Raw genomic sequence first — 10,800 nt, 5'->3', positions numbered from 1 at the left:
CGGCTCCGCGCACCGCCGCTGGCCCCGCCCCGCTCCGGCGCCCGCCGCCCCAGGCCATTGGCCGGCGCCCGCGGGGCTCGGCTCGCGATTGGTCGGTGCGGCTGTCACTCATGCGTCACTCATGCGCGCGGCGGCCGCGGGCCGGCGCTGCTCTCGGCAGCGGCGGGAGCCGCTCGGTTGCTCTTTCACGGCCCTGCCGTGGGACGGGAGCCGGCTGTGCTCCCTGTCCCCGGGCGAGCGGGCTGTGCCCCCGGTCCCCGGGCGAGCCGGCTGTGCCCCCCACCCCGCAGGGAGCCATGAGGTGAGGCGTCGCTGTGCGCGCGCTCGCCTCAGAGCAGCCCCGGGCCCACTCTCCCCTCAGGCGGAGGGAGCCCCCGCCATGGTCATGGTGTTGCATGTGCAGGGAAAGCCGAGAGGCTGGAAGAGGAGCCGGACTCCGGTGCCGGCGCTGCTCACAGGGCTCGTTCCCCGCCGCGGGTCGGCAGCATCAGGCTGCCCTCTCTGATGTGATCACGGGGCTCTGCGGCGCCGGCTCAGCCGGACGCTGACAGCAGCTGGAAAGAGACTTGGACAGTGCGAGGTCCAGGCCTTGCTCAGGCCTGTGAGTAGGGCAGGACCGAGAGTGCGAGTGGCTGGGCCTTTCCACATCCACCTGTGCACTTGTGAGGCTACAGGGAGTGGGAGCTGGGGCTGAAAGGACCAAACCACGGAACTGCAGGGGGGAAAGAAAATCTGCTCCTTAATTGTGTGCAGACAGGTGTTTGTAGCAAGAAGAAGCATGCTACCTCATGCTGCTTCACATCATCAGTAGCTGGTCTCCTTTATTAAGAGAGACAAGACAAGGAGCCACTGGAAAGGGTCCAGCACAGGGCAACAAAGATGATGAAGGGTCTGGAGTATGTGTCTTATGAGGAGAGACTTGCAGGAGTTGTGCCTGTTTAGTCCAGAGAAGAGAAAAGTGAGAGGGGATCTCAATGCATGTAAAGATCTCAAAGGAGGTTGTCAAGAGGATGGTGCCCAGTAACAGGATGAGGAGTAATGGCTATAAAGTAAAACACAAGAAGTTTCACCTCAACGTTAGGAAGAACTTCTTTACACTGAGGGTGGCACTGGAATAGGCTGCTTAGGGGGGTTATGGAGTCTCCCTCTCAGGAGACATTCCAAACCCACCTGGCCACGTTCCTTTGTTGCCTGCCTTGGTCAGGAAGTTGGGCTGGATGATCTTCAAAGGTCCCTTCTAACCCCAGCAATTCTGTGATTCTGTGCAAATTATCTCAACCACGGCCAATTAAGGCCTTCTCTGCCTCCCTAACAACGCTAATGGTTGTTAATGTTTCATTCCTTTAGTGTTTCTCTTGTAGAAGTAAACAGGGCCTTGGAGTGGGAAGCTTCCTGAATAAATACTGCAGCTGACAGACTTAACATAAAGGTAAGTTTTCATAGGGGCTGTTTGTCTCTCTGCCGAGAGTAATTCACATGGTACAAAGGGCATCCTTGGGCTCTTACAGCATCCACCCCTTTGCCAGGAGGTAGCAGGTAAGACAATCTGCAGATCTTTGCTGCAGAGTGTTCCTTCTGCTGCTTCCCTGGGCTGTGTTTGATTTTACAAAGGAGGGCAGTGGAGGCCTGACTGTTCCAGGGTTTCCCTGTGCAGCAGGAGCAGGACTGTGGTGCCAGCATTTGCCAGGCTGGAGCAGAGCCGCTCTCCCTGGCTCTCCCTGCAGCAGCATTCCTAGGGGGCAGCTGCCAGCTGCTCAGGAGAGGTATTTAGTTGTTTGTGTGGTGATTTTCTGGAGGAATTTGAGTAGAGGAGGTTGAGGCCTCTCCAAGACAGTGTTGAAAAGCGGCCATAAATAGAGGAATGGGAACGGGTGCTCAGGGAAACCCACAGTTGCTCCAGGGACTGTGAGTCAGAAAGGAGAGGGGCCCTCATTTCTGATGGATCACAGCAGGAAAATTCGGTTGTTGTTCTGTTTGTCTCACACAGTTCCAAGTGTGATATGCAGCAGCTGTTTCGTAAGGTTTCATTTCCTTTGTCTCCTGCAGTCATCTTGTTTGTTTTTATTCCCTCTCTGGCTGTGCCTCTTCTCTTCTTTAAGAGACCAACTTCCCTCTGGTGGGTTTTGCCCTTTCTGGCCTTTCTATTTTTCAAGTGTTTCTCTTCCTTCTAGTACGTTGTGAGATTTTTTTCCTTCCTCTGCTCTTAGCAGCTCAGCTCTGGCTCTGTGACCCCTTTTTTGCCCTCTGGGGATGGTGACAGTGTGAAAGACCCTTGATCCATGAAGGCCAGGTCTTCTGTGAGCATCCCTGCCAACCTAGGACTTGAGGTTTATGAACAGAGAGAGGATTAAAAGAAATAGTCTAGGAGAGACTGAAGGTCTTCCTACAGGGAAACCGGGGTGACCCACCTGTGGGGTGGAGAGCCAAGGGCTGGAACTGAAGGTTGGTGTGTCACTGGCTTTCTGGGACCAAGGACAGGCAGGAGTGCTGTGCCTGTGTGTGGGCAGCTCACTTCTGCCCTGCCATGGGCACAGACTGGCCTCTGGAGATGGGCAGCTCTGGGAAGAAGTGGGTTGCAGTGGCTGGGCTGGTTGGCTGTCACATGAGTCTTTTTTGGGGGTAGTCCTTTATTACCTGTAGGGTCTGAGTAATTGGTTTTGTGCTTGTGGGCTGGGATTAGGGCGGGGAGTCTGCATTCTGTCAGAAGGGAACCTGTGATATGGTAGCCCAATGGATTCAGGCTGTTCTCTTGCCTTGTTTTCTAGCCTAGAAGAGCTGCAAATGCTGCCCTGCGGAGAACCCACGACTTGTGGTAGCACCAGGTGAATCTCAGCACTGACAGATCAGTAGGTGACAACAAGGAACAGTGTGGAAGCCACGATGACACGCCTCACCCATCCACTGCTCAGGAAGTTGTTGAGCTTCCCACCTCAGCATGTGCCAGGGCGATTGACTCCGAGCAAGGGTGCTGTCCTCAGTCCAAAGCAGTTGTCTCTGAGGCGGAGCTGCAGTGCAAGACCTGGGCTCGTGACTGCCACTGATATGGTCAACTACTGGCAGAAGGTGTTTGAGACAAATGGGATCCCCGAAGCACGAGAATCTAGTCAATATATTGTGTCATTTGTCCTGGGAGCAAAAACAGTTAAGTAATAGGAGAAGAATAAAGTCTGTGTGTGCTTCTCACTTTTTCATTTTGATTGAATCTCTTACATTTTTATCTCACAGGGAGTAGAACAACTTACCCTCCCTTAGATGGCAGAGAGGGTGAGGTATAGTTTATTACTGCCAGTAGAACACTCAGGGGTCTCTTAAATGCTCTCCTTTGCAGAAGTGTAACATAAACACCCACCCTGACTTGCCTGAAGAAGTGATTCTTAATTTTGCTTATTTTTGTGAATACCAAAAAGTAGCAGAAGAACAGTTGTGAAGGTTTGTTTCTAAACGTGCAGATAGGTTCTTCTGATCACTTTCCAGCTGGTTTCTAGCAGTCCCAGGCAATTGTGTTTGTCAGCATCCTGTGTCACCCTGGACGATGCCCTTGGCAGGGTTGCAGAGGACCCCCCCCCGTGGCACAAGTGGGCAGGTTTTAAAGTGACTTTGTCTTCAGTTTCAGAGCCTGGATTCCAAAAGTCTCTACACTCCACTTACAGCAGTGCAGCAGGAGCAAATCCAGCAGCTGAGCCACAAGCGGCTACAAAGGTAGGAGCATTCTCTTGTACTTGTTCCTGTGGAGGGCTTTCCTTCAGACTGAAAGCAGCCAGGAGAATGGCAGCATGGAGAAGGCAGCTCAGATGTCAAGTAACTGTGCTGTGTTGGTCCCTCATGGTGCTTCAAGTGAGAGGCACAGCTCCTCCACCTGCAAGGCCCCTGTCCAGCTGGTCAGGCCCCAGCCTGTACTGGTGCATGGGGTTATTCATCCTCACTTTATATGATTTCATATTACCACTTGCTGAATTTTAGGAGATTCCTGCCAGCCCATTTCTCCAGAGGTCTCTCTGAAATGTAGCACACCCACCTGTTCTGTTAACTACTCCTCCCAATTAATTCTCTGTGCCTGCAGTCATGCCAAGGGTGCTCTCTGTCTCTTCACCCGGATCATTAAGGTGTTACAGGATATTGTTCCCGGGGCACTCCACTAGGGATCAGCCTTCTCCTGAGCCTTGTGCTGCTGAAATCAGCCCTCCAAGCCTGACGGTTTAGTCAGTTTCCAGCCCACCTCATTTATCCAGTCCATACTACATCAGCTTGTATATGAAGATGTTATGGGAGACAGTGTCAGAACCCTTGGGAAAGTCAGGACACGCGGTTTTGATGCACCGAGCTGTTCATTGTGTCATGGGTGACTATCAGGTCACTCAGGAATGATTTCCCCTTTGTAAATCCATGCTGACTACTTCCAGTCACCTTCCTGCACTTGGTATGTTTGGACACAGACTCGAGGCCTCTTTGTTCCATCACTTTTCCTGGTATCAAGGTGAGGCTGACTGACCTGTAGCTCCCAATTCCAGTGCTTGATAACAAACTCAGCTGTGGGAAGGGAGCTCCCCCAGCTCCCTCAGCGTGCACATGCACATTGCTCATGCAGTTGCTGGCCCTCAGCACGGGCTGTGGTTAGCAATGAGGTAAGCATGGCACGAGAGTGCCTCTGGTCACCCAGTGCAGCCCCAAAGTGTTCACACTCCTTTTGCCTGCTGCAGGATGCCAGTGCAGTACGTGCTTGGAGAGTGGGACTTCCAGGACCTGACCCTGAAGATGAGACCCCCAGTATTTATTCCACGGCCTGAAACAGAGGTATGAGTGTGGGGGGTGTGGTGGGGGTGGGCTTGGATGTGTGAGTTACATGACACGATACAATCAGAGCATTGCTGTGAAGGCATCCGGTATGTTGTGAGGCTGCAGTGATGAGGAAATCAGATCACTCCACTTCTTTTAGAATGGGGGTGATTCAAAGCTTGTGATCTGGAACCGATGCTGGTAACCTTTGCCTCCTGCCTCAGAGCGAGGAATGTTGCAAGCTGATGTATCCCTTAATTTCACAGAAATCAATTGCCATTGATGGAAGGAGGTGGCTTTGCCTTCCTTAGTTCTGCTGTAGTAAGGACTCCTGCAAAGTTCAAAACCTCTACTGCTATCTCCCGGTAGCTTACTGCATAGAGAAATCTGAACATTGTCCAGGGGATGCTGGCAGAACCCTGCAGTAGTAGGAAAACAGTAATGGAATCCAGAGAGCCTGAGTGTCCATGTGCAGGCTGGTAGGAAATGGCACCTACTGTCTGTCTCATGGCTCCTTGATGGTTTTTGCACAAATACAGGAAACTGAAAGGTAAATTCTGACCTGGACTGGATTTAAATGTGATTGTTGGTCATAAGAATGCAAAGGACAGCCATACATGACCAAGTTAAAACTCCATGTTCCCCAGTGTTCCCACTGCTATGGAAGAGCTTAAGATCTACCTGGTGACACTTGCCCCGACAGTAGCCTAGCTTTCAGCACATGGGCCATCTTAGCTAGGAAACTTTCTGTTTACTAGTCTGCAAGAGAGCTTAGGATTTGGGAGGTGGGTTTTCGGTTTGGTTTGGGTTTTTTTACCCTCTGAGAATTCGTTTTTCTTCTGAAGCCTGTGTTAACTTTTGGAGATGAAGTGGTCTTCTTACCTTGTCCATTTATGAGTCCCAGAAGCTTAAACCTGTTTCAGTCTAGTAGTCATTTCTTCAATTGTTTGCCTGTTGTAATGTGCAAAAGTTAAACAAAACTTAAAAGACAAAGACGGCCTGTGCTTCTGTTGTGCCTTTGAGGAAGAGGGTGCTACTGAAATCATGAGAGGGTTCCAGAGCATTCAGTGGGAATCAGCACAGCTGCAGCATAGACATGCTCTCATGTCAGCCTGTAGAAGAGTATTTAGAACCAGAGTCTTGGTTTGGTGTGGGGCATCAGCAGCACCTCATGGAGAATCTGCTGGGCCCTAAATCATAGTGCTGACACTTGTGTCCAGAGAGGCTGGGAGCTCTCTGCCTGGTCTGGGTTGATCACGCTGTGGTGATTGAGTTTGGAGATGGAGCTCCAAGGAATAGTTTTGCCAGTTGGAGCCAGCGATGGTTGGCTTTGTTATTGTCAACAGTACTTCTGCTCTGGATGATTCAAGAGAGTATTTCCAACCTTCAAATCCCAATTAGTTCATGGATGCAACAGGAGCATTAAAATCAGGGAGAACTTGTATGTTCTGCAAGTCAAAATATCTGCTGGCGAGGCTTCTTCTGGAGCTGTGCTCTGATTGTCCTCATGCAGTGCCAGGCTCCAAACAAAGGCCTATTGTGTGGAGTGGAAGCTGGGCTGGCCAATGCTTGAGAATGTTGTTAATTGAGCTCACATGCCTTATTTTGGTAAAAGCATTTCCACTGGCCCAAACTGGAGTGTGGTGCTGTGGTTAAAACCACTTAATATACCCTAGTGCAAAACTGGAGTGCAAACAGCTTAACCCAAACCTTGTCTCTGGCAAAACTTTGTTTTGTCACTTAACTTCCTATGAAGGCACATTTTTAGCACATTTATTACAGAAGACCAGAAGTTTATGATAATGATTGAGGAATGGAGCTCTGTGGGCAACAGACAGTTTGCTTGTAATGTGCTGGGGAGGTTCCTGTGACAGGAAGAGCCACGGGGACAAGATCCAGCGATTCAGCAGCACCTGGTAGGGCATGGCTGCTTCCAGGAACTGTGTCCTGTGTGTAACCTGTGCACAAAGTGGTGTCCAGATCCTTTTGTTCTGCTAGAAGGACAGGCTGGTCATCTCTGACTTTGTGTGATGTGTTTGGTTTCGGGTTTGTCTATGTTTTGTTTCATCAGAGTAATTTTTTTCGGCCTTCACTGGACTTGAAAACTGCAATGGAAATACCTGCTTTCAGAAATGCTGAAGTCCATTGCACCTGTTGCTTTCCTTTTGTTTAGAATTTGTCTGCAGCGTTCTTAAAACCAGTAGTGCTGAAACTTTTCACCAAATAATTTCTGTAAATAGTCCTTGTTCTTTAGGAAGCAGTTAATTGTTATCCCAGGTTCAAGTTTATCTGTGACTGCACACACAAGCCACATGTCTTGTTTTGGCTGAGAAAATGTGACTCCCTAAACTGACTCATTAGTGCAGATACACAGGCATCTTCAAAATTAGCTTCCTAATGTTATGTACGTAGCTTCTGCAGGTGCCTCCCGTGTGTTGATTCGACTCTGAGAAGAAGGGGAGCCATGTTTATGACACACATATTGTTCTCTGCTTGCAACAGGAGGGTTATGACTCCTGCTCCCAGTGCCTTGGTAATGACATGAAATTAAACACAGCATGACTCAAACCACGAGCATTGTTTCAGGCCTGGGGACAGAGACACACGCAGAGAGAGAAGCTCCCTTGTCTGCTTTATTCTGTCCTGTGTGAAATTTGCCCCCGTGCTTATTTAGTTCTCTCTGGTAGATGAGCCCTCTCCTTTTCTCTCCCTCCGGGAATATTTTTTCAGCACATGTGGCTTTGTTCTTCTGTTCCATGGGAATCCGTGTGGGGAGGGGACAGGCAGCCAAAAGTAGGGAACTAGCTTTAAGCTCTGGCCTGCTGAGAGGAAAGCTTTGGACTGGCTGCTGCAAGTGCTGAGTGGGTTTGTGAGGGTCTTTGGAATGTGGCATCCTTCCAGCTTTCCTCCTGCAGCACCAGAGCCAGGCTTGTGCACTGGGGAATGTTTGGAGCAAAGTTATGGGGTGTGCACAATGAATTATCTTTGTGAGGTGATTACTGTTGTGATGTCAAGGCATCGCTGTCTCAACACTGCTCTCTCACTGTTAATGGAAAAGAAAGACCTTTTCCCAAAGCAAGTATTTTTTTCAACTTCTAAAATTTTAGAAGGCCTTGCTTTGGGAGAAACAGGACAAAGAGGAGGAGAATTCAGCCAGCCGTGGATACGTCATTCCTGTTTTGTCCAGGTGACTGCAGGCTCTATGAAAGCCTCACCATGGCTTCCTTTGGGAAGGGTTCGGCTTGGTCCAGGCGTTCTCCGAGGGCGTGGGGTACGCGGCACACCCGCCTGGTACACCCAGAGGGCGCTCCAGGCTTAGGCTCGCCGGGTTCCTGCCGGTTCGGTTCCCTATCAGTTATGCCAGGATTTCTGGTGGTCCTGAGAAAGCTTATTTGATCAGTGGAAACAAAAATGGCCATCTCTTGTGCCTCACAGCTATCGATCCGGGCTCCTAGCAGATGGTGGGAGCAAAATGACAGGAGAAAAGGTGGGTGTGGAGGGGTCCTTCCTTCTCTTGACAGTCAGCAGTTAAGGGCTGTTCTTACCGAAGCTGGATTTGGGGCCATCCTGCTTCATAATTGCTAATGGATCTGTCCCCCACTAATTTGTTTAATCCTCTTTGGAGTCTGTCTGTGTCTAACCTCCCTGGCATCATGTGAGAGCAAATCTTGTATCATAGGTGGGAAAGGTGTATTCTTTGCTTCCAGTGCTGCATAAAGGAAAACATTTAGTTTTTACTGTATAACACTTCAATCATTCACCACAGCATTTGTAATTTTTAGTTATGTCTCTGTCTATTCTTTTTCTACCTGTGATTTTTAAGCTCTTTTGCTTGTTTCCCAAAATAGGTTGTTTCTTTCCCACAATAACATGCTTGAAACCTGAAGTCAATGCTGTTAACTTGCACCTGCCTGTGGAATGGCATTCATTGTGTGGGGTGTTCTGTGAAAGCACTTGAGTCAAAGATTGGCTTAGAGAAACCTTTCATGAAGTTTAACTTCTAGCTAAACATAATCATTAACCTTTCAAGAAGGTCCAGCACACAGAGAAGGGAGAATTTTCCCTTCCTGACCTGTATATGCAAATAAACAGACTGCAAGGTGGGCCCTTTTTCTCTCTAGTGTTCTATTTCAAAGCAGTGACATATTTTCTGTTCCAATCAGGGCTGAAAGGAGCCCTTAGATGCAGAAATGTCCTTTCATTTCCCTAATTTCTTTAACACAGATGGATACTTCTTGGAAAGGTCTAAAGGTCACACTGTCTAGTGAGTACAGCCATTAATCAAGAGTCAGGAGATTGGCTTTTTTTCATAGTTTTGCCTCTGACCAGTTGTCTCTTCAAGGGAAGGCTGCTTCCCCTTTCTGTGTAATGTGCCTCCCAGTTTGGGAAGTGAGAAGGCTAATAGTGCTTTGTCTTGACATTAGCTTAAGGTCCTTTCTTGAAATATGTGTAGACTTGTATAAGGTATATTAAACATAAATGCAGTAGAGCATTATTTAACAAATCAAAAATTGACTGCTATCTGTCAAAATATAGCTGTAAGCAAATGTGCTTAAGTTGGAGCATTGCTGTTGTGGCCTCACAGATCAGATTTTGCCCGTATGATGGGCAATACTTCATCAGTGTGTTGGAGGAGAGCAGTATTTTCTGCAAGTGGGCTGTGGCACAGAGGCTGGGGAATGGAAATCATGAAGGGAGCCTGTTACTGCTGCAGAGCAATTGGAATTGCCCTTTGAGCTAGGCACAAGTGTTTAATGGGATCATATAGAGAGAGACAAATAGAGCAGCCTGTGCCTTGTGGCTGAGGGACTTGTGCTGCCAGAAGGGCTTGGAGAAAGATTTGGGATCTCCAGTATATTAGGGGTATTGGCTGACCAGGAGCACATGCTTTCTGCTGCTCAGTGGGCTGCTGGGATCCTTGCATTGGGACAGGGGAGTGCCCATGTGCATGTAGCAGCATTAAATGAGTATTGCAGCAGTGGAATAGCTGCAGAACTATTATGTCCAGTTATGTTACTGACTGCTTGAAGAAGAAGTGGAAAATTAGATTTGGAGAAAAAACAGTATGCGAATTAATAGCTTGAAAAAGTCTGCCTTGTTGTTAAAGACTGTCTAGTTCATCAAAAACAAGCTTAGGGGTAAATTACCTGGCACAGACAGCAGAAATTTGAAAACTGAAGTCCCTCTGTTTCCCAGACAAGTGTATAATAAGCACTATAACTGCAGGCCAGAAGAAAAGGTGCACATCTCACCAGACAGTGTAATTAAATGCTGAAACAGCTTAGCAAGAGTCTATTGCTGGCCACTTGAAAATCAGGACAGAATGTTTTCCCCAGACAGATTTCTTCTTGTTCAAAAGGAAAGGATGGAAGAAACAGGGCTGTACCTGGCTGACTGGTCAAGATGAACTGTGGTGGTAGTTTCTGCTGGCTTCCTATGCAAGAAAACAAGACCCTGATAGTGCATAGAATTACTTCCAAATTGGTAATTTTCAGGACAGACTGAAAAATGGAAATTTAAAGATAAAATTTGCTGAAAGCAGTTCTTTTAAGACATGCACAAACCTGTTTCCCAGGTTAACTTACATAGACTTTTTTAATATGTTCTCACACATCTCTCTGTTGTTAATGCCTGTATTTTTGGGGGGTTTTAATCTCCCTGTTGTGATTGAAAGAGGCTCCTGTTTCCATGTGTTTTAGCCAAGTCCTATAGCTCATCAGTGAAAGCAGAATGTGGGACTAGAACTGGAGAAAAGCTATAAAATGGCTGTAACAGATGGGACTCAAGGAGATTCCCACGTGAGGGAAAAAAAATTTCATTTCCTCCCCCCAGCTCTTTTCAAACATCCAAGTAACTAGAGCTGGGGATTAGCAAGCTAGATTAGTGCATCTGTCCAGATGCTGTGTCTGGCAGTGGTCAGTACAAGTATCTGCAGAGAAAGAAAATACCTTGCTTCTGGAGAGGTGTGCCTGGATAGAGCTCTGTGCTGGACACCTGAAGTATGGTCAGTGTACAGTGTACAGTGAC

The 10,800-nt window shown here is 48.3% G+C and overlaps 1 protein-coding gene across 1 annotated transcript in view; it reads left to right on the top strand.

Moving 5' to 3' along the window:
* The first annotated feature begins 121 nt into the window (after nt 1–121).
* The window catches only part of HEMK1 (HemK methyltransferase family member 1), a 28,174-nt gene continuing 17,495 nt past the window's right edge, over nt 122–10,800 (top strand). Inside the window, exons 1-5 of the mRNA XM_042018770.1 lie at nt 122–301; nt 1,348–1,429; nt 2,766–3,141; nt 3,608–3,699; nt 4,698–4,791. Coding sequence (XP_041874704.1) covers nt 2,881–3,141; nt 3,608–3,699; nt 4,698–4,791 — 447 coding nt within the window. The 5' untranslated portion in view covers nt 122–301; nt 1,348–1,429; nt 2,766–2,880. The remainder of the gene's footprint in view (nt 302–1,347; nt 1,430–2,765; nt 3,142–3,607; nt 3,700–4,697; nt 4,792–10,800) is intronic.

Source organism: Corvus kubaryi, unplaced genomic scaffold (assembly GCF_017639235.1).
Source record: "Corvus kubaryi isolate FWS band 111438036 unplaced genomic scaffold, C.kubaryi_AGA036_p1.0 124, whole genome shotgun sequence".
Taxonomy (NCBI): Eukaryota; Metazoa; Chordata; class Aves; order Passeriformes; family Corvidae; genus Corvus; species Corvus kubaryi.
This window is presented reverse-complemented; position numbering and strand designations above follow the sequence as displayed.